The 27,427-nt window shown below is 41.8% G+C and overlaps 1 protein-coding gene across 1 annotated transcript in view; it reads left to right on the top strand.

The window, feature by feature from the left end:
- The window catches only part of RAB31 (RAB31, member RAS oncogene family), a 55,473-nt gene extending 30,958 nt beyond the window's left edge, over positions 1-24,515 (top strand). The window contains exons 4-7 of the mRNA XM_088524078.1: positions 6,500-6,571; positions 8,048-8,154; positions 12,563-12,672; positions 23,881-24,515. Of these exons, the coding sequence (XP_088380204.1) occupies positions 6,500-6,571; positions 8,048-8,154; positions 12,563-12,672; positions 23,881-23,978 (387 nt within the window). The 3' untranslated portion in view covers positions 23,979-24,515. The remainder of the gene's footprint in view (positions 1-6,499; positions 6,572-8,047; positions 8,155-12,562; positions 12,673-23,880) is intronic.
- Positions 24,516-27,427: the final 2,912 nt, after the last annotated feature.

Genomic DNA, 27,427 nt, shown 5'->3' with positions numbered 1-27,427 from the left:
GTTGTCTTTTTTTCTTTCTTTCTTAGTGTTTCATTTCCAGTAAAAGACCAGTATAGATATCAATAGTATTTTACAGTCCCCTCTGAGTGTTGATAGTTGTTGTGCTGATTCAACAGTGTCACAAGGTAACGAAGGCCTGTGTTTGCTGCAGTCCTGATTAGGTTTCCCCTAAATTGGCAATTAGGTGTGATATCTAAACCACTCCTTAAAGGCAAGCGTTGTTCCCCTCTGCTAATCCTACAGAGAAACAACCTGGCAGAATTAAAATTAAATACATAGTGGCAGCCCAGACCATGAGCGCGGGAGGCCTGCCTGCAAGGGCAGGGATTTGGGTGAAAGGAGGGACAGGGCCTTGCTGTCTGGTAGCAGCAAACCCATCGAAAATGGTCCAGCTGTGACATCAAACAGCATCAATTTGACTTCTCTCCTGAAACAAAACCCTGTAACTCAGTATTTTGGGGCTTGCTGTGTGGATTCTGTCTCAGACAAGAACAGATCAACAATTCTTAGCCTTGCTAACCTAATCATTTAGCTCACCGATGTTTCCACTGAAACCAGACTATCCTGAGGGGACTTAATAGCAAGTATAGATGACTTGAGTTCCTTCTGCAATAAAAACAGCCTTCATTTTGCTCTGTGGTTTTATCTGAGTGACAGTGATGGTAGCCCACAGCTTAGTATCATGGCAGTTCCCTACACCTAGTGTAAGGATCTCCTCTGGGAAGTGGATTGTGTAGGGAAAAAATACTCCAAGTTATAAAATATCACGTTGTATCCAATCATGGCATTCACAGGTAATATTTTCGCTTCACTCTTTGCCAGCTGAGAATTTTGGGAACTTTGTATCCCTTGCTTTGCTACTTCTGTGCAAGAAGCTTGTATTTCAGTATAGTCTACTTGGTATTTCTGGTTTTTTCTTTTGCTCCTCTTCACACGCCAGCGTTTCTGTTTATTGGCAGCCAGTGCCTCAGAGAAGACCAGAACGGGGCACTCGTGCCCAGACTTGGCAAAGCCTAAGGCAGCGGATCCCGAGCTGTGGGGTACGTACTGCCGACGGGACGAGGCCACGCTGAAGGTGGCCACCACTTCTGGCTCTTCCTGCGCGGGCGCTTAGCTGCCCTGTGCCACAGCAGCAGTTGTTGCAGCTCCGCTAAACAGACCGCTCGTCTGCCACACTCGTCATGGCAGGGATCTCAGTGCTTAATAGTATTGATAGAACTGTGCGTTTTGGTTGTGGTGGTTTGGGGGTTTTTTTGGTTATTTTTGCACATGTGATCCCCTGGTACAGGGCTAGGAGCTGTGGCAGTTGTTGCCGTTAATGGCACCCTGATAAGAATCTCTGATCTGAGGAGTTGCTGAGGGGTCTGGCTTGGCCACTCGGGTGCTGCATACATAGTCAGAGCGCAGCTTGTCAAAAGTGGGAATGAAATGTAGTCCAATGCTTAGAAAAGCACCATGTGGAAACGTTTCAGCTTTATTCAGGCCCCGATGCAAGGTGTGCAATACTCACTAACTCCGTGCAGACTTGCTGTGGCTCTGTACAGCCTACCCCCTCCAGCTTGTATACGTTACATATCTCGTAAGCCACGTGGACAACTGGCAGCAAGGAAGCCCAGCGGAGGGGCCGCGCGTGTCCTTGTCCCTGGCCACGAGGCCGGGGGAGGCAGCCCCGGCGTGGCGGGACACCAAGGCAGGGCGCAGGCAGCACAGGGAGCATCGCGGTGAGCTAGCGGCGTTCCCTGAGTGCCCCGCGGGCTGAGTCTGCCTGCAGCGGGGCAGGACTCTGGTACTGTTTTTCATTTCTGGATTTATTTCGCCTCTTTTGCTTTCTAAACCTGCGTCACATGAGACATGGTTAGGAGGTGCACGGTGCAGCGCCTTGGCCATGATTTATGTTGTGCTTTTTTGAAATTGTTTTTCTCTTTTAAGTATTCTGGTATGGATACATAACGGGTTTTTCTTCTTCCCAATTCTGTGCTGTTATTACAAGGGAAATATAAATAATACCTCTTTGTAATGCAATGCGCAGGAAACAAAACACAATGTTGTAGAGCTTTTAAATAGGTGGTAAATTCCCTATTGACTGCTCTTGGTTCTTTTTTAATTTTATTTTATTTTTTTGCCCTTTGTAAGGGCAAAGCTTCTATCGACTTCAATGAGATAATGAGATGTGGGGTTGCAGAACCCCCAAATATTCCTGCGGTCAAACCAGTGTAACTGCTACCTTCTGGTTATATTGAACTTGCCTGTACAGGGTGTAAGGCTGAATTTTTCCTCTGTGGTGCAGAACTGTAAAGATTGCGTGTTCCTAGTCAGACCCTGAGAGAAAAAGGGGACTGGCTTTCAGAGGGAATTTCCTAACGGGCTTGTGGCCTCAAAAACTCTTCCTTAGAGGTAGACAGGATGAACCAAAAATGGAAGTAGTGGTGGTAGGGTGCATGTAAAAGATGCTCTACACCCAGTTTAGCATTTCACCAATCCTCATGAAACTTGTTGTGTGTCATATAGGATGCTGTAGGGAGAAGAATCATAAAGACTGCACAAAGTGACACAAGTCACTCATTTTGGTATTTGCTACGTATCCGTCTGCTAAAGTAGGTTACTTGTTTATATTGCAATGGCCCTTTCAACCGGCACAGAGCTGCTGAATTGGAAAATCTTCTGCTAAAATTTAACCAAGGTTAGTGACCTCAGCTGTGTGAATTGCAATGAGACCCTATGAAAGCAGAAGAGCCTTGGGAGTGGTGGGAATGTTCCCTGTACATCACCTTGGCACTTATGTGCAAATTGGCAAACTGCTTTTTGGATACCGAATGAGGTAGAGCTTTAAAATTCCCATCTTAGGTGAGCTGCTAGTGACAGTTTACTCATGATGCAGTGTCTAGAAGAACACTGTGGAAAATGGTAGGATGAAGGATAAAACAGTAGGAGGAGAATCAGTGGTATAAATAGCAAGTCCCTGCACCCTATGACTCATAAGAAAAATGCATGTTGTAAAGTTATGGATGATTTTTGGAAATAGAGAAGGAAAGCCTCTTGTGAATACTAATCACAGGATGATAATGCAGCCATGAGAAAGGGAAAAAGTGCAGTTAACGCTGTTTTATATCTGAAATGCTTCGTGCAGATCTTGTCACCAGCAGTCAGGACAGGTGAACTCAGCCTGGACCAGGTGCAGAGGAAGCGGTCCTCTGATCAGCTCAGCTTTAAGCTAAAAGAGCCTGGCAAGGGTGAGGCTGCGGTGACCCAGGGGAAGGGGTGAAGCAGCCAGGAGCACCCGCGCGCTGGGAATCGGGACACGCGGTCACCAGCGAACACGCTGCCAACAGGAACAGCGCGGGAAAAGGCACGAGGGGCGTCAGGCTGTTTCTCAAATCCTGAACTGCTCCTGTTTCTCCCTGTTTGCTTGGGAGTTATTGGATACAGAAATACTGAACCATAAAATTGAGGCTATGGAGACTGGAGTTTATAATATGGAAGGTCATTGCATGAGATTTAATTTTGTGAACTGCTTTTTTGTGTGTCACTTGTTTTGGGCTTCTGTCCCACATTTGGTCCTTAGCAGGTAAAAAATATGCACATTAGGATCCTGTATCCCTTTAATTAATTTTGCATTACTCTCTCTCTCTTTTTTTTTTTTTTTTTTTCTGTTTTTTTCCCGTAGGGTAATTAGGCCAGGAAAAGAGACAAAAAACCTGTGCTTTATTATTTGTGTAACAGTTTTGTGATCTTTGAAAAGCACACTCATAAGGCACCTTTGTTAAGAATGTGTTATTAATGGTGAAAGTTATTTTAAAGCACAATTTTTAAATCCTGGCTGATTCATTCAGTGTTGCAGAGCGTCGTCTTATGTTTTGTCAGGGACAACAATGATTTCTTATGGTATTTGTTGCCAGCGCACTTCCAGCTGAGTATGTGGTGCTTTCTGGAGGCAGTGGCTTTTCTGATGCTGCCTGCCTGGAGTTTGCCCTCCCTCCTTGTGAGCTTTCAAGGAGTTGGAGCAGTTAAGTAGATTACTTGGATTCACATGGCAGAGAAGCGTTCCTCCTGCATGCTGTGGCTCTGCTTGCCACTTGCCTCCTGACATGAAAAACGGGCCAAGTGACTTAGTTCTGTGTTTTTGTTACTGAAATGCAACATACTGTTCAAGTGATTAATTCTCACAAAAATGGCATTTAAAAATATCTCCCAAAATCTTTTAAAATAAGTTCTTTGTTTTTGCATTTACCAGCCCTGATTAAAATGATTATTGCTTTCATTCCAGGAGAAAAGGGGTAAAAATGACTATGGAAATAGACTGCATCTGCAAAGATGTGCACAAAGCAATTCTGCAAGCATGGAGCTATCAGAGCTTGGCTTGAATGTGAATCTAGCTTCTGATCCTATCCTTCCTCCTTTTTCTCTAGACTTCCTTGCTCCATCTTTTGGCTCAGGCTGGGGCTGCTCGGATGCACAGTGAGCTAGTTTGGGAATCCATCTAATCCATCTAATTAGTCCTACCAAAAATATGTTGGTTTACATTCAGCTTCCCTTAAAAACCACTTGTTCAGCATCCAGTGCAAGAAGGTATTTTTGTTTTGTTTTGTTTTTCCCTTCTGGCCCTAACGTTGGCAATGTTCTTCAGTGAAACAGCTACTGTGAAAAGGATTCATGTCATCTGGTCAAAAGAACAACACGGAGAAATTCCCAGGAAGTTGTACAGGTTCTTAATGTGCTTTCTGGGCCAGCACGAATGGCATTCGAGGCACGTGAGTTTGCCTCCACGGCCCCTGGGAAGTGTGGTTACTTTTATCTGAGAGCTCTTTGTCAGCTCATGAACACGCTGTAATCTAGGTTAAAGCTAAGTCAGCAAGATGTCTTTCCAGAAGTTTATGGGCTGGGAGGGGTTTGTATACACAGTGAAATGTCAGATCTGCCCTGCACAAATATGCTCCCTAATATTCAGGGTGCTTTAACATAATACACAGGAAACTTCTGCAGTGGACTGGGACTCTAAAAAATCTGGAAAGGCTTCATTGCGCTTAACAGGTACTAAAGCCACTCTCTAAAAGACCAGAAAACCCACATCTGCTCAGCTTACTCAAGATGCCTTTCCTCACACCTAGCTTCTTGGTGGATGCCCCTTTCTTTCTCATCCCCCTTCCTGCTGGTTTCCCCTATAAATGAGCTCTTTCACCTGTACACACTTGCCTATCCGTCAGGGTTAGTGTGCAGTGAGCATCTGTGCTCCCAAGAGAGAGTATCGACGTTGAACGAGAGCGCGTGATCTGTGATAAACACCTCACAAACAGGCAGATGGTGGAAAATTGCAGGACAGAGAAAAAAAATGCTTAGATAATATTATCAGGAGTGAAATAAAATGAAATAATATTTCTGCTTACTTTTGCCATAAAAAATAACTTCAGAGTTAATATTGGATGAAAATGGTGGGGCAGGAATGTGTACATCCTCGAGCTGCTGTGGGAAGCTCCCCAAATACTTGCACTACCGATGTCTAAATGGTCAGTTTATAAGTACAGCTGTGAGGCAGAAATATGTCTGGTGGTAAATCTGCAGGGGTAGGCAGTGTGACACATGGGGCTGTGCGCATTCACTGCTGCTGAGATTTATATCCTGTCCTAATAGCACATTTGATTTAGGGGTTGGCCTTGGTTAGTGGCCACAGCTTTATATGAAGATTTTACAGATCACCCTCGGTACAAAAATATGCAAAATGCCTCTGTAAGTACAGTGAGACTGAACATAGTTAACAAGAAAGATTTTTTTTTTTTTGCTTTCCTTAAGAATAGATTTAGGTGAATCAGCAAAAAAGGGCTTATTGATTGCCTTTCTTTTATGATTATAAGTTCAAATTCTAAACCAATTGTTTAACCATGGTAAATTGTGAAATTTATTCTGCTTATTGGCAAGCTGCTTTTTAAAATAAACATGTTTATTGCTTGCTTTTTTTTTCTTAAGGTTATTTCCCTTGGGAAAGAGGAAAGCTAAAGAGACACTTAATTTACCAGAATCTTTGTTTTTCAAAATACGTATTGTAGTTCAGGATATCTAAAAATGACAGGTGCTGGTAGCTTTTTTAGAAGTTTTATCCGAGTGATTTGCTGCATTTTGTGAAACTCAACCCCAAGCTGAATTCAGTGCGATGCAACTGAAAAGCAAAATTTTCCTTTCCACCTGTGTGAGAGGCACATGTTGTCAGGTATGGCTCCAAATACAGGTGAACTGTAATGAAAAGCGTGCACTCAATGAGGAAGTGCGAGTCAGGTAACTGCAGTGGGATGAAGAGCACCAGGACATGAGGGAGGTTTCCCTTATCCCCTCCATGTTTCACTGCAATTCAAGGAAAATAAGACACTGGCCACCACCAGAGAGGCCTGTTCACTATTGGATGAAAATGTGTGATCCGGTTGTCAAATGTTTTTGTGACCTGGCAAAATGTGATTTATTAATCTGATTTATTCATGTTGTTCTTTCTTCTTGGGGGGATTTGCTTTAACAGTTTCATTCTCTGGCTCCAATGTACTACAGAGGTTCAGCAGCAGCTGTGATAGTTTACGATATCACCAAGCAGGTAAGACTTTTTTGTACACTTTTCTGTACACTGTTTCCATGTGCTGGCTGCTCCACTTGCATTTTGTGGATTTTAACTCAGACTTTTTCTGCTCAAACTACAGAAGTATTTCTATGCTAATTACTGTTAATGGGTAGTTTGTGTAAATTTGAATGGATGTTCCTAGCTGCCTTAAGAATTTTAATGTAAAGCTCTACGTTATTTAAAATTTCTCCAGAGAAAGGCTAGAGACTACATTTTAGAGAAGTTGCTTTGAACTTTCTCTGACTATGTAGGCTGCATGATACTTTGCAAAAGCCCTTCTCCTATAGCCGATATTTTCTGTATGAAATTCATTTTTTACTACAAAAAGCAGCTAGAAGCTTATTAACTGCACAGAAATTCTATTGTTCGCATATTAGTGCTTCTAAAACTAACAATTTTTAAGTATGTGTATAATCTTACAATTGCACGGAGAAACTGAAGTTTTCCATGGCAGCCTTATTTTGAAAAGTAGTACTGGAATAGTAAGGTCTCGTTGACCTTTTCTCAACGTTATTAGTCTGGAATTAAAGTTGTATTTTCAGCTCATAAACAGTTTTTTGCTCATTTTTCAGACAGAGGAGGCTGGGAAGCTCTATCTGTACTCAATTTTCACTGTTTTCAAAAGAATTTTCCGCTGATAAAGTTGAATTAGAGGAGGCATTTTTGGATGATCAAGATTGTTCACTTATTTTTTTTTATGCTTTCTTGCAAATTAAATTATTTATTAGCAGGCTGAGAGGGCTGAGCTGGGTCTCTGCTGTGTAAGTGCAATGATCTGTTGCTGGCGATGGTGGCCACTGCTGCGCGACGCTAGTCTTGTCTCTTGGTATTGCCAAGAAAGCGTGAGGAAGAGAGAAGAATCTGATAGGTTTTTTTTGTTTTAATTTAAATCATGGCTAGCCTGATAGTTTATCTTGTAAAGCAGTATAAGGACAGAGCTATGTCAGATAAACTGTGTCCTATCTCTTTGGTTTGCTAACGAATAAACTGAGATTTGCCAGGCCACAGAGTTGGAAATGCGGGTGGAGGTCGTAGCCCTATGGATGCTGCTGACAGGATGACAGTGGTAGAGATGACAATCCACTGCCTAGAAGCTAAAAGTAGACAAGTGAAGCTCACATTAAGAGTGAAAGACATTAGCTACTAGCCAAACCTAAAAGAAGAAATGAGTGGTTTCTTCAGCAGAGAAAATTTAAAAATCAGCATTTATTTATTTATTTAAGACATTTCTAAGTTCAAGCAAGAATTAAATCTTATGACTTCAAGATTGGAAAACAGAGCATATAGCTGCAATGATGCTGTTTTGGTCTTGTGATCTATGAGATTGTCATATCATTAAGATCCTCAAAGCTGTGTTCCTCTAACTTAAAGAAGGAAAAGAAAAAGAAGGAGATGAAGCTGTTAGTTTTTTATTATTATTATTATTTATTTATTTTAATTTCTCTCATTTAGGATTCATTTCATACTTTGAAGAAATGGGTGAAAGAGCTAAAAGAACATGGTCCTGAAAACATCGTAATGGCCATTGCTGGAAACAAATGTGATCTTTCAGATATCAGGTAATACATCATCTTTTTTGTAACTTTAATTGTTGCTTGTAGTTACAGGTAAGTTTTCTTTATTGTTCCCATAGTAACATTTTGGTCATCTGTACTGAGCCTTTTCCAACACCAGTCATCGTATCAATTTGTTTGCTTTCAGAGATGCACAGTTACATCTCAGCAGCAGCAGTGCACTGTATTTGTGCAGTCTATGCCCTTCAGGTGCTGAAAAACTGGAAATGGAAAACGCTTCTTCCCCGCCCCCCTTTTTTTCTCCGTTCATGTTAAAAGGTGCAGCACTCTGGCTTGAATCCCATGTGTAAAGCAAAGAACTTGCTGAGTAAATAAGGGGAGAGCTAGACTCAACCCCCCTGCAAACAAACCAAGATGCTGCTCTCTGTGATATGTTTGAGGACAGATTTGCTCTTCTCCTTGTTAGCTCTATTTTGGATTTGTGTTTGTCCATTCTGGAAACGGAAGCCCACGCTGCTGTACAACAGTAACCCTTTGTGGCAGGCCACAACTTCCAGTTTTATCTTGTTCCATCCCTGAGTATAGTGGCCATATTTGATACTTTTCTCTCTAGGGTCTTGCAAACTCTCATTACAGTTCAAATATATTCTCCTATCGTTTTGTAATCTTTATTTTGACCCAGGGTCACCACAGTCCTGAGGCATGTGTGTAACTTCAAGTACTTGATATAGTGTTTTTTTGAATCAAGGCCATATGGATGGACCTCTGTTGGATTTCCCTCCCCCCAGCCTGTCACTTATCAACCAATGAAAACCACCCCCCCCCCAAAAAAAAAATATATATCCTGCTTTATCTAAGAGCTGAACAAGGCCTGACTCTACAAGATCCCTGGTTTCTCTTGGCCTAGAAGTGGGAGACAGATAGTCTATTGCCATCTCCTGTGGGATGATATGATCAGCTTGTCAACACTGTGAAAGCAAGTCATAGAATAACGAGACAAAAGGTTTTTAGATGTGAGATAAGAAAAGAGAATGATATATATATATTTTTAAAAAATACAGATTAGAGCTTTTGGTTCCCCTGAGGCTCACTTTAAAGTTATTGCTTAAATGTTCTCATAAATGCATTTGCTTGATTAAATCAAGGCTGGTAAGTGTGAAGGTTGCCACAAAGGGCAGTGAGTGCAAATGAATCCATCAAGTGAGTTAAAAGGCAGTAGTGTGCCTCGTGGTGGCACGTGCCTGGCCAGCAAGCTTTCAAATGCTGCTCGACCCCAGACGAGTTTCCATGGGGACATGAGGAAAACTTGCACTGCAAAGTGCTGCCCTGCAGTTCCTCCCAAGGCGACTGCTGCACCAGAAGGTTTTCTCCACGCGCTATCTGGTGTTGACTATACAGGGCCGACTATATTGTATGTGATATGTTTTCTCATTTCTTCTGGAAAGCTGATTTTTTGCCATACACACAATAGTAGTGTTCTCTGACTGCCTTGTGTCTTAAAATTCACTTCAGTAAAAATGATTTTATGTGAAATGTTTCACCAGTTGGTCACATTTTTCTTCAGTGTAGAAAATACATAGGCTTTTGGACTTAGAGCAATTAAAATAAGGTGATGTGGGCACACACAAGTGCAAGGTACTGTTTGAATGCTTTTTTGGCATCTCATTTTGGTTTTATAGACCTTTTGAAAAATGTTTTGCTGGGTACTAGAGAGACAACTGCTTTTAAGACCAACACGAATAGAAGGGAAGAGGACAAGTCCCAATTGATTTGATTCAGCCATCTCTATCACTATTGGAGATAATGTAGAGAGGAATGAATGGAAGCAAAAATAACTTATTTTCCTGTGGGAAGAAATGGGCACTGTTTCTTACAATCATTGCCCGTGTTACCCTCCTAATTTAGCATCTAAAATTTGAGATTGAGCTGCCAAGATAGATTTGGGAGGCTTAGGAATCATGCTGCTCTTCTCAGTGTTTTAATAGGCTATCAGCAGGTGTTGGCACTCTTTCAAAATAAATTTCTTCCCTGACTTTGAAGAAATTTCTACTGGTGGGCAGAAAGTTTGATGAATATAAATCTTCATCTTTGGTATTTACTCTAGTATTGTTGAGTGCTTGGCATATTTTTAAATAATAGTGTTTTCCTCTGACAAGTCACTGAAAAATAATCTCAGAAAAAGGAGCTGAGACTTGCATATTAAAAGGCTGCAAGAATTCAAAGTATTTTTTGAGCACTATAGAAGTCAATTAATCATAATGGAAACAGAGAAGTGTTTTTCCTCCATAAACAATCTTCTAACTGACACTGTTGCCTAGTACTATCCCAACACTGCAGTGAAGGTTCTTGCCTTCTTGCTGCTTCACCCTGCTTTGTGTTTATTCATTTCTTGGCTTAGAACTCAAGCTTTTGTGCTTTTTCTTTCGTGCAAGATAGAATCTTAGCAATCTTGACATCTGAGTTATGACAACTACCTTTGCCGTGTGGGGCCTTCCAGTCCTGGCAGCACTGCATGTCGTGCTTATTGCTCATTTGCAGTGGAAGTTTACAGGCTTACCTAGAAATATTGTCCGAAAAGGCTAAGAAGGTTCAAGTTTCCTAAGAACATTGTCACTTGCTGCTGTTTTATCTTTGCCTGGAATTCAGAAGTTTGTCTTCTCCTCTAAATCAGAGCAAGATGAAAGGCTTCATTACATAGCCCAGTGTTCCCAAAGTTCCTTTACTGCTGTGGTTTGCATATTATGCAGTTTGTTCTTTTAATCTACACAGTCATCAGCAGATGGTGGTACCTTTCATGTTAAAGGCCAGGTGCCATTTCAGAATTAGTAAGGGGAATTCTGCCTTCCCTGCGTCTTTTGGAATAGAAAGACATTTAATAGGAAGAAACAATTACAGGAAACAAGATCTAAATCTAGAAACTGCAATTGCAGTCTCATTTTTGGAAATCATTTGTAATAAATCAAAGGCAATTATTCTGCCTCTCTACTTCTTTTTTTCCTATGAGCAACAGACATTTATTTAAAATATCTGCCTCTATAAACTAACTGTGAAATTGGATTTTGTGCTGTCATCAAGGTACCTTCTCCTAAAGTCTAAGCCACTTGTACTAGGAAGAAGTTGTACTAGGAATGTCAGGCCTGGTACCTGAGGGCAGTGAGCTCACCCACTTGAAGCTAGTTTTGATTGTGCCATGGACAGCTATAAAGCTGATACACAGCAGTTGATATATTGAACAAGTAGAAAAAGTAGAAAGTGTTTGTTTGTTTTTTAAGAGACATGGATTCATCAGCAGGTCCAGGAAATCTGCAAATTTGTTGTAAGTGAAATTTTCCTGTAGGAATATGGTAATCACAGAGTGGTTGAGGTTGGAAGGGACCTCTAGAGATCATCTAGTCCAACCCCCCTGCTCCAGCAGGGACACCCAGAGCACGTGGCACAGGGTGGCAGCCAGGCAGGTTTGGAAGATCTGCAGAGAAGGAGACTCCACAACCCCGCTGGACAGCCTGTTCCAGGGCTCTGTCACCCTCACAAGAAGGAAGTTCATCCTCACATGGAGATGGAACTTCCTGGGTTTCAGCTTGTACCAATTACCTCTTGTCTTGTCACTGGCCACCACCAAGAAGAGTTTGGCCCCATCCTCCCTACATTCTCCCTTCAGGTACTTGTACATGTTCATCAAATCCCCTCTTAAATCTTCTCTTCTCCAGGCTAAACAGGCCCAGCTCACTTACTCTTTCCTCCTAATCTAAATATTAAAACAAGAAAAAAGATTATACTTTTTTTGCGCTAAAGAAGAGCACACTAATGCATTTCTAATTAAGTCTGTGTTGAAGGTCTCTTATGTTGCACTACTGGAAGATTCAGATTTAGTTAATATGCTTGTCACAAACCGATACTATTTGGCTGCAACACTTTGTAATAGTATTTCTGCTAGGGAAAGGTCAGGCTGGCATCTCTAAAATGTGAGTTTTAGAAGAAACATGAACATGAAAATGAAGCCATTTTGAAGGAGGATGATGGGGAACAGCTGTGCCTGGGTGCATGTGGCACACGCTAACCCACAGTACTTACAGGACAGACTTGTTCTTAAGAGCTCATTGATTTACGGAAGGAAATCATGTAAATGATCATAGTGGTTAAAACGGATAGCAATATACGTTCTTAAAAATGTCATGTGATGGACAAAAAGCACCTTGGCCCTTTGAAACAAATTACTTTGTTGAGTACACAGTGGTCTTCATATCATGGATCTTGCCAGGCTGGATTATGTGATTGTATTTACACAGACACAGGTGGAAACAGGAATCACGTGTTTTGTCAGTGTATTTTATTTAATCTGAGATTAAGGTGTGAGAAATTGCAACTAAGAAACTAATTTATTTCTTTCAACATTAAATTCTTTTTTTTTTTGAAAAAGTGCTTTATTTTCTTTATTTGTTAATGTTTTCTTTAGGGAGGTTCCTATGAAGGATGCCAAAGAATATGCAGAATCTATAGGTGCAATTGTTGTTGAAACCAGTGCTAAGAATGCTGTTAACATTGAGGAACTCTTTCAAGGAATAAGTAAGTATTTTTTTTTTAATGATGGCTGTTCAGAGGACATCTGAAAATAACTGTCCATTTCAAGTCTATAAGCTTCTTTCCCAAGAACGTGAAGAAGGTTGACTCCTTGAGCCAGTAGGATGACTCCTGTTTATGCCAATGTAAACTCAGAATAACTTTGAATATGCTAGAACAAAACACAGAAGATAGTATTTACTGATAAGCCTATTCCATTTAATTCTGTATATAAACCCTGGCCAGGGCCACCTCTTCTGTTTCACGCTAAGTCCTCTGTAGAGGAGATACTGTTGTTCTTATCATGTTGATAAAACTTCCTTTTGTTGAGAAGTGTGCCTGGAGGGCTCAGATAAGTAGAAAATAGTCTTTGCAGGGGAACTTGGTAAAAAATATTTTATTTTAAACAAGTTGAGAAGGGAGAAGGAAAAAAAAAAAGTCTTAGTTTGCATTCTAGAAATTCCAGTTTCAGTCTCTGGCTGGAAGTGGGGAGAACTGCAGAACCTGGACTTCCAGTTCCTGGAAGGAACATCAAGAAGTCTTCAGTGCAATCTGCTCAAAGCAGACAATAGTGAATCTTCCTTTTTCAGGCCAGCGATAAAAGATGCTAAACAGAGAGCTCCCGGGATAGACCCCAGCTTGAAACTGCCTGGCACACTGCTGGCCACTGCCCTTTGAGTCTGATGCTTCAGCTGCTGTTTGAAGCTGCTAGTAGTCTACCTACCTAGACTATGACATCCCAGCTTGGTGACCAGCATGCTGGAAGAAGAGTGTTGGAAGCTTTGATGAAGTGAAGGTGAAACACATGCAATGCCTTTCCCTCAGTCACAAATGGGTCAGGTTGATCAGGTGTGCTTTACCTTTGGTAAATCCAGGCTGAGTTCTTCACCTTCATGTGCTCAGAACTGGCTTTGAGGAGCATTTATTCCATGATTTTCCTAGGGACAGCAGTGAGGCTGACCAGCCTGTAGTTTTCTGGCTCGTTCTCCTTGGCCTTTTTCAAAATGGTGTGTCTCTGTTGCCTTTCTTCAGTCACTGGGGACTTCTCCCAATCTCCTTTCGAAGGTGACAGCACCCTCAGATGTATGGGATGTAGCCCATCCGGACCTGCAGGCATTGAGGTTTCTTTAGAGATCCCTTATTTGATCCTCTTCCGATACTGGTGTTTCCTCTCTGAATCGTGTTTTAGAGGCCTAGGAGACATCATGTGCTGCTCAATCCCGACTTTATCAGTTTCCATAAGTTCTTTTTATTTCCTCTGCCTTCCTATACTACTGACGGCCTCGCACACGTTGCCTGAGACAGGGCCTGTTCATGCATTGCTTTGCATATACAGCATGCACTTGAATTAGTTGAAGAATGAGAACTGATACTGCTAGAACACACTATCTTTCTGTTACCATGTTAGAAGAAGTACAAATATGTATCATGGCTGTCTGCAGGACCCGATTCTTCCTTGTGATAGTTTACTGATTATCTGTATCTGATGGTTGTGGATGTTCTAGTGGAGGAACTCCTCCATGCTAGGTAATTAAATAATTAGTTTCTGTCTTTAATAGGTAAATGCTGCAGTTGGCAGCATACATTGCCCCTAATAATGGATACATTAGATGAAGAAAATCAGCTAAATTGAATTTAGTGTGAACTAGATAACTAAGCAAGTGCACTTAATTCCTCAGGCAATTATTTCTATGTTTAGAAATATTTGGTCTCAGTAGATGTACTTGTGACCTTATCAAGAACGCAGAGGAGAGAAAGCAGAGAGTTGGTGGTACATGTTTATGAAAATATAGTGAAAACTAAGCGAAAAATGTTTAATTTTCAGGATAATTTTGATATGAATGTAGGCTCGTTAGAGGGCATGGGTAATAACCTTCTCATGTCTTAGGCTATTTCAGTCTTTGTATTTTGGGCTTCAGACGAGTAGGTTGCATTTTCAAAAAAAAAAAAAAAAAACACAGTCTTTAGCCCAAATTGGATGGCAGCAGTTCTGCCTTTTCTATGTATGAAGATTATCTTGTGCCCTGGTGACTGATTTGCTTCATGTGATGCGCAAAGAGTCAGGCTGCAGGTTGAGTTTTGCTTGGGCACTGCCTGAGCGTTTGTGGCTTCTCACTGTGCTTTTTTCAGAAGGACACGATACCGCTTCCCAGCCTCCTAATGAAGGGGCGGCAACTTTGGTGTTCTTAAGTCTTTTTAGGGAGACAATTAATTCAATATATTGCCCATTTTACAGCCTGGATTTGAGTGGGTATTGCAGCATGTGTGGAGAATTTCTCCATAACAAATTTTACTGAAATCAATATAATAAACAGAAAAAGTAGACTAAATTTTATTTACTTCCCATGTGCTTATACTTCATTTCCCGAGGGTATTTTAACGTATTTTTTCTTTTATAAGGTGTCTAACATCTGTTTCTGTCCAAGGAAAATGTGAGCTGAATGAAATAGCATAACAGGGAAGCATGAGGTTCTACTCTAGGTCATGATCTAAAGGGGAGAGGAAAGGCAGCCTGGGTTATTTGGTGGAAACAGATAAATCTTAACAAAATTATGGCAGCTATAAGGAGATTGTTTTATGTTGCATTGTTTTTAAAAGATGTTTGTTTATTTAATAAGTCTCTCAAGATCAGCAGACTGCTTTGAGGTATATCTTAGCTGCACAGTCTCAACACAAATGCACTGTTCTTATTCTTAGGAAACTACAAGATGTGAAGGACTAGAATCAGTGGAAGTTTTAATGTCTGAGAGTGGGGCAAATCCAAGAGGAAGGGGATTTTGCAGACTTTATTTGCTAAGTATACTGATGAGGAGGCAGCCTGAGCAAAATTGTCAGCCAAGCCAATGCTCTTTGACCTGGAGAGTTTGCAGTAAGCTGCATAATTGACTGTAACTCCTGTGGTACCTCTCTGATTTCAGACAGCAGTCTGTCCTGATTACATTGAGCAGAGCCTGACTAAAGACTCGCTGTGATTGTGAAATATCACACAGCTGTGTAGTTCTGGTACAAAAGAAAATAATACTTTTAGTACAGTCATATATGGACCACTTGGACTAAATTTTCCCAATGTCTTTCTTGGAAGGATTTTGACATAAAAATGGCTTAAGATATAGGATATTTAATGTGTTCCATTAACTCATTTTTATGAGAGATGAGTATCCATAGGATCAACTGTTATTAATTTCTTTTTTTTTCCAGCCATAGAATAACTGTATGCACAGCAGCCTCTTGGAGCCTGCCACTGATTTATACTTTATACTCTGTCCTGCTCCTTCCCTTGGCTGCTCTGTGCGCGGGCGGGCGGCCTGCCCGTCCGGTTTGTAACGACTGCACAGGCTTTCCCAAGGGCACTGCAGTCCTGCAGCAATCACGCCCTTGTGATCGTCGGGTACCTGTTCATTTAGCAAATAAAATAAGCCAAATAAGCCCCAGCTCTATTATTCAAGTCCAGTACACACCCAGCTGTTTCTCTTTAGCGTACCTATATTGTTTATTATCATAGCATGAAGGTGCCCCAGCTATGGAGCAGAAGATGACATAAATAATGTAAGGCAGCCTCTGTGTGTGAGGTGAGGGAGAGATCACCTCGCACCCTGAGGTGAGAAGAGAGCTGAGAAGGCCTGTCCTAGGTTAATGCCACTTTGCCTCAGTAGCTCCAGAGTAAACAGGCGGTGGCACAAAGAAACTGCTGAATGAAATATGAAACAAACACGGGCATAAACAAAACTAAAGGATGGCTTTACCGTATTTTTGAAGTCTGGCAAGTGCTGGGGACAAGTGTGCTGCCACAGAGACCAAGACTGAAGTACTTGAGCATCCTTGGTGAGGAGTGGGAGGGAAGGGAGGAAGAAGATTTATGCTCTAGGTGACCCTGCGTGTGCAGGGGGGTTGGGACTAGATGATCTCTGGAGGTCCCTTCCTACCCTAGTGAGTCTATGATTCTATGACTCTAAGAATTACAAGCTCTACAGAAAGCTTGTAAAGTGTTGTTAGCACTCACTGATGCTAGTGTAAGAGAACATGAGACAGGCCCATGTTTAGACATCCACATAAGAAGGTTCGTCCTAGACCAGGCTTCCTAATTAGAGCAGAGTTTCCGTCTCAGGATATAACCTTTCATGAGGTAAACGCTCCGTTATAAATATATGAAGCTATTGATTTCTTGATGTCTTGCCAGCAGCTCTTAAATTGAATACTTAATGTAGCCCAAATGGTTGTTTCCTAGAAATACTAGGAGATTTGAAAAAGAAAACTCTAGAATTTATTACTTAGCAGGTTGTATACTGGAAAAACTACAGAGGAATGTTTTAAAATGTCTGTGAGAACTGGGTGTGATCCTTTTCAGTTGAAAAATGCATTTGATCCTTGCACTGACTGACTCAAAATAGATTTGCTTAGTTGAATGGAAATATGGATGGACAATTTTAGAGCTTTGTGAAGGAGAAAGATGGTGGTTTTCGTTCTGTTGTCTGCTGATTTATGGATGTTTGTGAAATTCTTTGAAGAAGTCTATGAAAGACATTTTAAGAAAAGCAAGTTCATTTATTTTACAGAACAATCCACATATTCCACATATGCCACTTTTAAGGCAGCCCAAGCTCATAGCTGAAGGCGGGGCAGTCGTCTACCTTGAAAGGATTAAAAAAATACATTTTCCTGCCTTATGTAAAATGAATGTTTGCTACTTTGTTCTTCATGGATTTGCTTCCGGTATTCAAGGATTGTCTCTTTTCTTGCCTTAAATTTTAATTAACAGAGCAAAACGTACTGGCTCTGGACAACTCTTAAAGTTAAATTTGTAAGGTGCTGAATGTCTCTCCAACCATCAGAGATCTCTTCAACATAACCTAGCGAACAAACTAAGAGCCCTAAGTTAATTAAAGCAGGACCTCAAAGCAAGGTTGGATCTCCTAGTAATTACAGTAATTAGGCATTTTTTGTTTACTTTGATGGTTGTAAGATGCAAGCCTTCTTTCTTGTTGCAGATTTTAATTACAAGAACAAAATATAATTATTGCTGCATCTTCTAGCTGCTTCAGTGTCAGAATTCTACATCTTTTTACTGAAAAATGGAGGAGCAGGTTCCTTTATTAAAATGGTACTAGATATGTTGTTAGAGATAGTAAAATAATTGCAGCAATTACATATTGTTTAATGATGCAATATCCTTGATGTTGTAAATGTTTTACTTTCGGTGGAAATTTATAAAATTAGGTGAACAGCAGTCATCTCTGTGTCAGTTTGGCACTGCAAAAATGTGGGAGAGAAAGAGAATGGGGAGAAAGGGCTCTTAGCCCTCACCAGTGACATGGGGAACACCTAAAATACCAGAGAAACTGGTTTCCGAGGATGAAAGGATTTAGGGAGATAAGAAGTGTGACTGTTTTAAGGCCTGCAGACACGGAGAGGGCCACGTATGCAAATGCCAAAGCTGTTGGATAAGATACGCCAGCCTCCCTGTGCTGGGCCTTCACAGCCGGCTGCGTTTTATTGACAGAGTTTATGGAGAGCAGTGCTTTGCAAGGGGCTCACCTTGCTGTAGTACAGATGGCAGCTTTAGGAGGAGGTTTTGACCGCTACAGAGCTGTCGTACGACTGTTGAAGAAGGGTAGCTTTTCGCAGGCTTGAATTGCAGCAGTCCTGTCAGACCGCTGCTCTGGAGCCCAGCAAAATGGATTTCACGTGTGCACTAACAAAAAAAGCCCTTTCTTCCAGTCCCTAAAATTCAGTTGTAGGCAGTTTTCAGAAAGGGAACGGACAGTGCAGCACCATGATGTGTTATCTAGTACCAGAACCTGAATTATTGCAGTTGTTAGTGGGACTGTGCTGCTTCTAGACCTGAGTGGGATTGTCTGGATGTGCCAGCTTGGACTGATGTGTTACTGGGTCAGTCACATGCATTTTCCTTTCTGTTACGTGCTCTGGAGCACTCCCCTACAAGGTCCAGTGGTGTTACAGGCTTGGTCCTGTTTTGTACAGTCTTGGCACAAGTTGGTGATAAAACTGGTCTCATTTAAAAACAAACAAACAAAAAAACCTCAGAGCCAGATTGTCCTGAGCCTGTGGATGTAGTAGATTATATCTAGAGTACCACACTGGAATGGGAACAGAGAGAGCACTCGGAGAAGACCAGATGAGTTTGGCTTTGCAGCTGGAGCCCAGTGCTGCAGCAAAGCCATGCTCAATCTGATTTTTTATTTTCCAAGTTCCTCCTGCAGAGCTGTTGCCCAGTGCCTGTTGTCCTTCTTGCTTCCTGCTCTAATCTCCATTATTCTGCCTCCCATTTTGTTGACCTCTTGTCCCACCCTCTTATTTCCCAATGTCTTTGCCCCGGCACTCTGAGCCCCAACTCCCAGAGTGCTGATTAATCTCTTTCCATTAACAAGTCTCCAATTCAATAGCAGCAGTTGGATCCCTACCAAGCATTTGGAGAAGGCTCTGACCTTCACTATGAGCTGCCTCAGCCCCATTCAGACATGCCAGAAAGGGGAGATACAATTGATTTAGTGCTTCCCACCTGTTAATGTGGATATTTCACTGCAGAGCCTGGACAATTTCTGTAATCCTGTCTTTGAGCAGTCCCTGGTGATTTACTTTACTACGCACCATGCTGTGCCTGCTAGAAGCAGGTCAAAGAGGACCCCAAGACTTCTGCAAGTATATTTGGATGTGCATGTTTATAAAGCAGTATTGATGCACAAAATAATCTGAGAACAATACTTTAAGCATTAGTGAAGTAGAAACAAATTTATAATCAGATATTTAATGAATGCAGTTAAATCTAATTTTAAATCACAGTCAGTGGACTTCACTGCATAGAAATGCCAGCAATAGATGCCATGTGGAACTTTATGACATCTATTAGAATGATTTAGTATTATATCCTTAAGTTCCCAATTTCACCAATAAAGCGTCTGAGTTCTTAGATAAATGTATGCACGTTTATTTTTCCCTGGGTGATTGGCCATTTCATCTGGAATCCTAAAGACACTGTTTGTATTCTGTAGCCAAAATGTTAGCTGGCTAGTGACATCCTGCTCTGTAACGTGTGGGAAAGATACTTTATTTTGTTCTCTTTCCAGTTAAACAACAGAAGAGCTTTCTTTGAACTTAATCTGGAACTTCTGAGAAGACTTTATCTTACCAGAGCAATCTTTGGTTTGAAGATGAATTGTCTTAACCTATTTATTTCTTAAGCTGAGGATTTACTGTGCTGAATGTCAGGGCACTACTGCTCTCCTCTGACTTCAACTGAAAGAAATAACAGAAATAAATATCAATGCTGGAGGTTATCCACTACGTGGGTATCTCTTATTGCTCTGGAACAGAGACTGTGTAGGCCAATGGGGCAGTATATACTGTTTTAAAGTAATTTAGCAAATGACCTCTGATTCTGACTCAGTGCCAGCTAGACTGAGTTGATGTTGGGAATATTGATGCTATATTTATCAAGGGCTGAATTATTAGATGATTGCAGTGCTTTTATGCAGTTATAGTGATGGATCTGGTTTGGAAGCACCAAATGTAGATGAAAGCTCAGCACTACACTGCTGATGCTAAGTATTCTTTTGCCACTTTCTCAAACCTTTCTCCTGTGAGTCTAGCTGCTAGGGAGGCCCAGGGAGAGACAAATTTGGCCCCAAATTTTCTTTTATGTCTAAAGCCAAACAAATTTATGAATGTTATTTTCTAATTACTGAGATCCATTACTCTGCAACGAAAATATAGTTTTCAAAAATAACATTATTTCCCCTGACCGTCAGTGAAGAATCACTATCATTTACTGTGTGTCTGATTCCAAGTTGTTAGACCAAGTTTTATGCTCTCAGAGGACTGCTGCTGTCAGCTGATAAAAATTGCTTGAACAGGGGTACGTCCTGTTACTAAAAAGATTGAACTTGATGGCTTGACAAATGTGGTAGCAAGAGAAAGAATAGATGAGAGAATGCTCACCTATTGAAGAACATCTTGGAAACCTGAAAATGCACCGGTCACGAGCGGAGTTCCCCAGGGTCAGGGTTGGGGCCGGTCTTTTTAAATATTTTTATTGACAGTCTGGATGAGGGGATTGAGTGCCCCCTCAGCAAGTTGGCAGACGACACCAAGCTGCGAGGAAGAGTTGATCTGCTTGAGGGTAGGAAGGCTCTGCAGGGGGGTCTGGACAGGCTGGATTGATGGGCTGAGCCCAGCCGGATGAGGTTCAACAAGGCCAAGGGCCGGGTCCTGCACTTGGGTCCCAGCACCCCCAAGCAGCGCTGCAGGCCGGGGGCAGAGCGGCTGGAGAGCTGTGGGGCAGGAAAGGCTCTGGGGGTGCTGGTCGACGGCCGGCTGGACATGAGGCAGCTCTGTGCCCAGGTGGCCAAGAAGGCCAACGGCCTCCTGGCTTTTACCAGGAATAGTGTTGCCACCAGGACCAGGGAGGTGATCGCCCCCCTGTACTCGGCGCTGGTGAGCCCGCACCTCGAACACTGTGTTCAGGTTTGGGCCCCTCGCTACAAGAAGGACATGGAGGTGCTGGAGTGTGTCCAAAGGAGGGCAGTGGAGCTGGAGAAGGGCCTGGAGCACAGACCTTAAGAGGAGCAGCTGAGGGAGCCGGGCTATTTAGTCTGGAGAAGACGAGGCTCAAGGGTGACCTTATTGCTCTGTACAACTACCTGAAAGGAGGTTGTAGGGAGCAGGGGTTGATCTCTTCTCTGGAATAACTACAGACAGGACAAGAGGAAATGACCTCAGGTTGCACCAGAGGAGGTTCAAGTTAGATATTAGGAAGAATTTCTGCATGGAAAGAATGGTAAAGCCTTGGAACAGGCTGCCCAGGGAAGTGGTGGAGTCCCTGGCAGTGCCCAAGCAACGTGCAGATGAGGCACTTAGGGCCATGGTTTAACAGGCGTGGTGTTGAGGGGTTTATGGTTAGACTCAATGATCTTGAAGGTGTTTTCCAACCATAGTGGTTCTATGAATATGAAGAGGAAATCCAAAAGAAAATAGTACCAGTTAATAAAAGGCAGTACCTATGTTCAAAAGCTAGAATAACAGCAAATGTTATGTCTTAAAGACCTTTTTCTGTTTTATTATTTGTAGTTTTTATCTGTGTGGATTTATTGCTTTGAGAAGTGGAATAAACCAGGGTGATTCTTAACTGTGTCCTCTGTCCTGTTCTGAATTGGACAAAGTGCTTTCTGACCTTGAAGCCTGCAATATTTCTGTGCCAAAGATAAGCCTGCCTGCTCCTGTGCATACTCATCAGAGTGCTCTGGAAAAGACTTAAAACTCTTAAGTACTTTGAAGTGCTGAATGAAAAACAAATAGAGGTAACAATAAATCATTAAAATAGACTTCTAAAATAGACTTTAGGCTAGTTTGCCTGTACATGCTCTCCTCCTCCAAGCTCACTGTTAGCAGAATCAAATGCCAAGAAAGTGCTTACTTAGGGGTATGTTGTGGTTTTCAGTTGATGTAAGAGAAAGGGACAGGATTTTATTTTAGCTGGTTCAGTTCCAGATCTTTTAAAATGGAAGGTACCTAATGCAGGTTTGCTCCCCATGTCTCTAAAACGTCAGTCTTACCTTCTTGGAGCAGCTTTTATAAATACAAGGTTCTGAACAATCTCTCTGGCAGAACTGATGCATGTAGTACCTATCTTTGACCACCCATTCTGCTTTGTGTTTTTATTCTTTTTCTTTTTTTTTTTCCTTCATTTTTTTCAAGGGCCCTTGCATTATCTTTAGACTTAATGTTTCTACTGAGGGTAAAGTTCATATTCTAGTGACCTAAACCAAAGTGCAGCCTTTTATTGAAAGCACATGCCAGTGCCCTCAGGGTACCTAGTGCTCATTGTGTCAGGTTAAATACCGTATTTTTATCCTAGTGCTGTGAGCAATTTTTGCCCTCCTGCTCAGGTATACAAACACCCAATATTATCTGTTCCAGTAGCTGCATGCTTTTGCTACTGAAAATGTCTGTTCAGAAAAGAACGAATACGACAGATGAAATTTTGGTCAGTTTGATTAAAGGTAATTTAGGGATGAGTTTTGCAAATGAAGTTTGTCTGTTTTATTTCATTTGGAGTGGATTTTTCCTCAGTGCTTTAACTCACAAAAAAAAGAGAAAAGAAGGAAAGGGCCCGGTAATTAGCAGGTTTTAACATAAGTAACGTGCAGAACATTTAGCAACAAATTTGTGATTAAATACAGCAAGGGATGGGAAGAAATCTGAACTACAAGATTTAGTTGGATTATCAAAGGCTCTTCACAGGAGCAGTGATTTTGTGCTCTGAAAGTGTCACATAGCAAACAAATGTTAAACATTTCAACTCTTGGTGTTTGATATGTGTAATGGTGAAACCAGGAGCAGTTCCCAGAAAGCAGATTCAGCTTCAGGAAACATTTCTAGCAAATCCACAAGGTAATCAGAAAATAAGTTACCATGACTGTGAGCTCTGCAAGATGGTGATAGAGAGAATACACAAAGGAATGGAAAAAAACAGACCTGTGCCATTGACAGAGGCCTGGTCCTCAAAATCTTGCTTTTCCTTTGATAATTATAATTATATTACATGTTGTCCATGAGTAGGAAGCCAGTTAGACAGAAGATGCAGCAGCACAGAAGAGGTGTGCATGGCTTGGAGAAATGCTTCCTGCTCCAGGGGAGATCTTTGGAGCCCCTGGGATGCTGAAATTCTTTCCAAACACTTGAAATAATTACATAATAAGGTGATTAAGAAGTCCAGAATTAGAATTTCTCGAGTAATCGAAGCGTCATCTGGGAACACAGAGGTACAAGCAAAAGGCAAGGGGATTCAATGAAAAGAACTCGTTTGTTTTTGTTTTCCAAGTGTCAGCAGCATGTGGTTAGTTGCAGTGTTTTGTAAAGCTCTAGTGCACTAAATGCCTCGAAGATTTGAGAGTCAAGATCTTAAATTAGCACCACTCACATTTCAGTGGAACTTGGAGAAAGCTGAGAATTTCTTTGTTTCAAGGGTTCTCAATAAGATGATTGTTTTTAATTTATATGTATAACCTAATTTCGGTGTATTTAGTGCTTTCTTCTTTCGTAAGTGGCCAGCGAGCAAAGGATTCAAGGTACATAAAGACGTTTGTTTCTGGTGAAATCTCACAGATGTAATTCTTATGCAAACTAAATCATCCGTATCTGCCTGTGCGGTGACTGTAGCCATAAAATTGAATTCAGTGTCTCCTCGTGTCTGTCTTTCAGGTCGGCAGATTCCACCCCTAGACCCTCATGAAAACGGTAACAACGGAGCGATCAAACTCGGGAAGCAGACTGCACAGGCGGGTAGGCGGTGCTGCTGACCCAGCTTGATCTCTCTTGATTTACTTGAAAAACAGCACCCTTTGCTTTCTCCCCGAGAAAGGACTTTGTGATCTCAGTGACGTGGCTCCTTATCATGAAAACGGCAATATCAACACTCCCAATGAGTAATAATTCAAGGATCAGAAGCAAAAAGCTTCACTTCAAAGGGATTTTGCAAAACCTAGTCGGAAAATCCTCTAATATCCTATCGAAATTACAGCGTCAAAGTTCTGATTCTCTCTTTAAGCCAATGACTGTTTTTCTTTGAATAAAAAGAACCTTTTACACATAAGAATTTTTAGATTTGCTGCAAAATATTCTCTTTTTACATTGCAAAGTGGACTTGGCATTTTTTACAGTGTTCTGTGTAATAACAGTGGGCAAAAAGGCATAAAACCTGATTTCTGGCTTGCAGATTCTCTGCTATTTTTTTTTTCTGGCTGGACTCTGTTTCTGTATTTGCTAAAGCTGTAGCTTCATCTTGTGCCTTCAGCAAACATCATCAAGAAATGGACTGAATTTTCTAACTAGAAAAAGAGATCCAAGGGATAAGTGAGCATAATTTTTACAGGCGCTAAGTCAGGATCTGGGCCAGGAGATGCTGGTCCTATAAAAGAAGGAATTGTCATAAAGGAGGTGGCTGAAGGCCATGCAGTTCCCTGGCTGCTCCCCAAAAGCCTGCAGTTCCAGACATTGCACTTTGTCAAAATTCACTTCTTTTCTAAAGCTAAAGCTTTACTAATTACTGAATTATGTAAGACCGTAAAATTCCAGCATCATCTTGGTTATTTATGAGGTTTCCTCCAAACCTGTGTGCTAGAGCAAAGTTCTCTCTGCTCCAAGATCCCACATCCTTTATTTCTAAGAGCAGCGCCCCGGCACAGGCAGTCAGGAGGACTCGTCCTTGTCTCACTTTGGTTTTCCAGGAAGTGGCAGGGAGGGTGGTGGAAGAGTCATACGGCTTAAGAGAGCACAATATAATTTGGGATTAAAGGCTGGAATCTAATAAAGTGGAATGGGATGTTTCTTCAAAATGCAATTTGCTCTTTTGTGGAATTGTCTCTTCACAGATGTAGGGGTGTGGTTTGGCAACCCTCCTCTTGAGACATCTAAAGCTTGAAGCACCTGAAAATACAATGTAGTGTCAGAGGGAAAATGGTGTTTAGAAACTATAAATGATGTATGCATTCTCCCCCCTATCTTTTATGAACTATAAATTTCTATTTTTCATCAATTCCACTGGAAATTGGAAGCAGCCAGAACCCGCCTGCATTCCACAATATTAATTTGTTCTATTTTAGGAAAATTGACCTTATTGTACATTGGATAGGGAGCTTGTATGAAAAGCAAGCAAAAGAGAAAAATGACTTTCCATTTTAGATCAGGTGCAGGCAGGCTAGAGTTTGGCACCCGTGTTTATACGCGAAGCCGGACTGCAGTGCTTCGCTGTGAGATCACTTTGATGGAACGGAAGTGACTCTTAGTGCCTGAAGCAGAGCCGGCGGAAATCAGCGGGTGCCTTTCCTTGTCTTCCGAGGGCCCCTGAGGAAATAGTGACACGGGGGAAACGACCCTTCTTGCCTTATCTAAGAATCTAAAACCCAGTATATTTTCACATGCGAGCCATGTCTTGGATCTTCTAGACTCTTCGGAAAGCGCTCATATGTGGAAGTTTGTCCTTGGACAATACCCACAGAATCAAAGATAGAGGAATAAGCACAAGACTGGGGGGTTTAGGTAAACTTTTGGTTCTGTTACCTGTGCTGATTTATGATCTGCACCACTGCTTCATTGAAAAGCTTATTTTAGAGACAGTCCTGAATTCTCCAAGCGAAAACTCAGCAGTTGTGTAGACTTTGTTGATTGTCAGGGGAGAGAGGAGAGAGATGCTCCATCCCCTCCTAGAATAAGGGATTCTGCAAGGGCTGCCTGTCCCTCTCTGTCGGCTGCTGAGGGAACCCAGGCAGCTCTGTGAGGCAGAGGAGATGAATCTGATCTTCAGCACTAAAGACAAATCTAACTGATACCAGCACAGATGCATAAAATTTATGGGGATTATGATGACACTGCTGCAAGAAGTCTTGTTCTTCTTAAATGAATCCCAGCAAAAGGTGGCACTCAGCTTCCAACAAAACAAGGTGGATCTGAGCCAGCGTTTTTAAAGATGTTACAAATTTTTGTTCAATATATAGGAGTTATCCGTAACTGATATTTATTTTCATAATCAAAGCATGGCATTTTTTTTAAGATGTGACATCTCAAAACATATTAAAACCTACTTGAGATCAGCAATAGATGCTGGTCTGCCCGGACTAATGATTGTCCTGAACAACCAGCTCTCGCAGCTGCCGTGGAGCTGTGTGTGGAGCAGAGGGTGTTCAGGAGCTACATGCTGAAAAGCCCCAAATTGGAACTGGTCCTAGTGGTGCTCTTGCAGTTTTTAAAACTCAAATGTGGGCAAAGTAGGCTTAAAGAATTTTTTTATATTAGTTGGGCCAAATCACCAAATTCTGCTTTTAGTCCAGGAAAAACTTTTATATTAATAAGGATTTTGACTGAATAAGGTTTTGAAATTTGAAATCTGACCTCTGAGAATGCAGGTGAAAGAGTACTGGGCTCTGCGGTGCGCAGGGAGGCGGGTGTTTGCTGTGAGGACAGGGCTAGCTGTGGACTGTGGTGCTGCCTATCCACTGGCTGCCAAATCGAAATGTAGCTTTAAACTACCTTTTCAAACGGGGGACAGTTAGTTCTAGAAACTGTGCTTTTCAGATACAAAATTCATGATTTCAGCTTCCTTTTATTGCCTCTTTTGCTTGGAAAATCCTGCCGCCCTTCATAAACAGCTGGAAAAAGGACATGATACCAACAAAATGAACTCGAAGGCGAGAGTTTCAGCAGCAACAGTAGTTCCTTTAGCAGCTAGCAGCTGGTTGAGAAGGGAATTCCTCTGGAGGAGCACTTGGCTCCCGCGCTGACCTGCTGCAGCAGCAGCGCTCGTGCCCTGGTGGCAGAGAGGGCTTTTCTCCAGGGAGCTGGTAGCAGGCCTGAAGCTGAAGCTGCTGCGGTGCCGAGTGGCTGGAGGAGCCTGTCTGCAGACACACGGACACTGTGACCGTCCGGGTGCCGGGGACCGGCTCTTCTGGCTTGCCGTGAGCTAGTTACTTTTTAAAAAGTACCAAGGAACTAGTTTTCATATATGCTCTGCATATGTTTCTGTATATAAGTACAGTTTTGTATTAGGCTGACGTGTAGTGTTTTTTCACTATGTCTGGTTCACATATTCTGCATATTGTATACTGTAAGTACAGCTTTTGTTAACGAGCATTTCATCCTTAGGAACTTAGAGGCACAGGCCTACAGGTTGAAGGTAGCAACGAGATGGAGATGCACGTAGGTACAATTGTAGACTTGCCATTCCTGTGCATGGAAATGGCATACTGCAGAAAGC

This window comes from Tinamus guttatus, unplaced genomic scaffold, assembly GCF_059628265.1.
Source record: "Tinamus guttatus ecotype Peru unplaced genomic scaffold, ASM5962826v1 Tinamus_guttatus_pri_ptg000203l, whole genome shotgun sequence".
NCBI classification, from domain to species: Eukaryota; Metazoa; Chordata; class Aves; order Tinamiformes; family Tinamidae; genus Tinamus; species Tinamus guttatus.
Note: the sequence above shows the minus strand (reverse complement) of the source record. Positions and strands in the feature narration are given on the sequence as shown.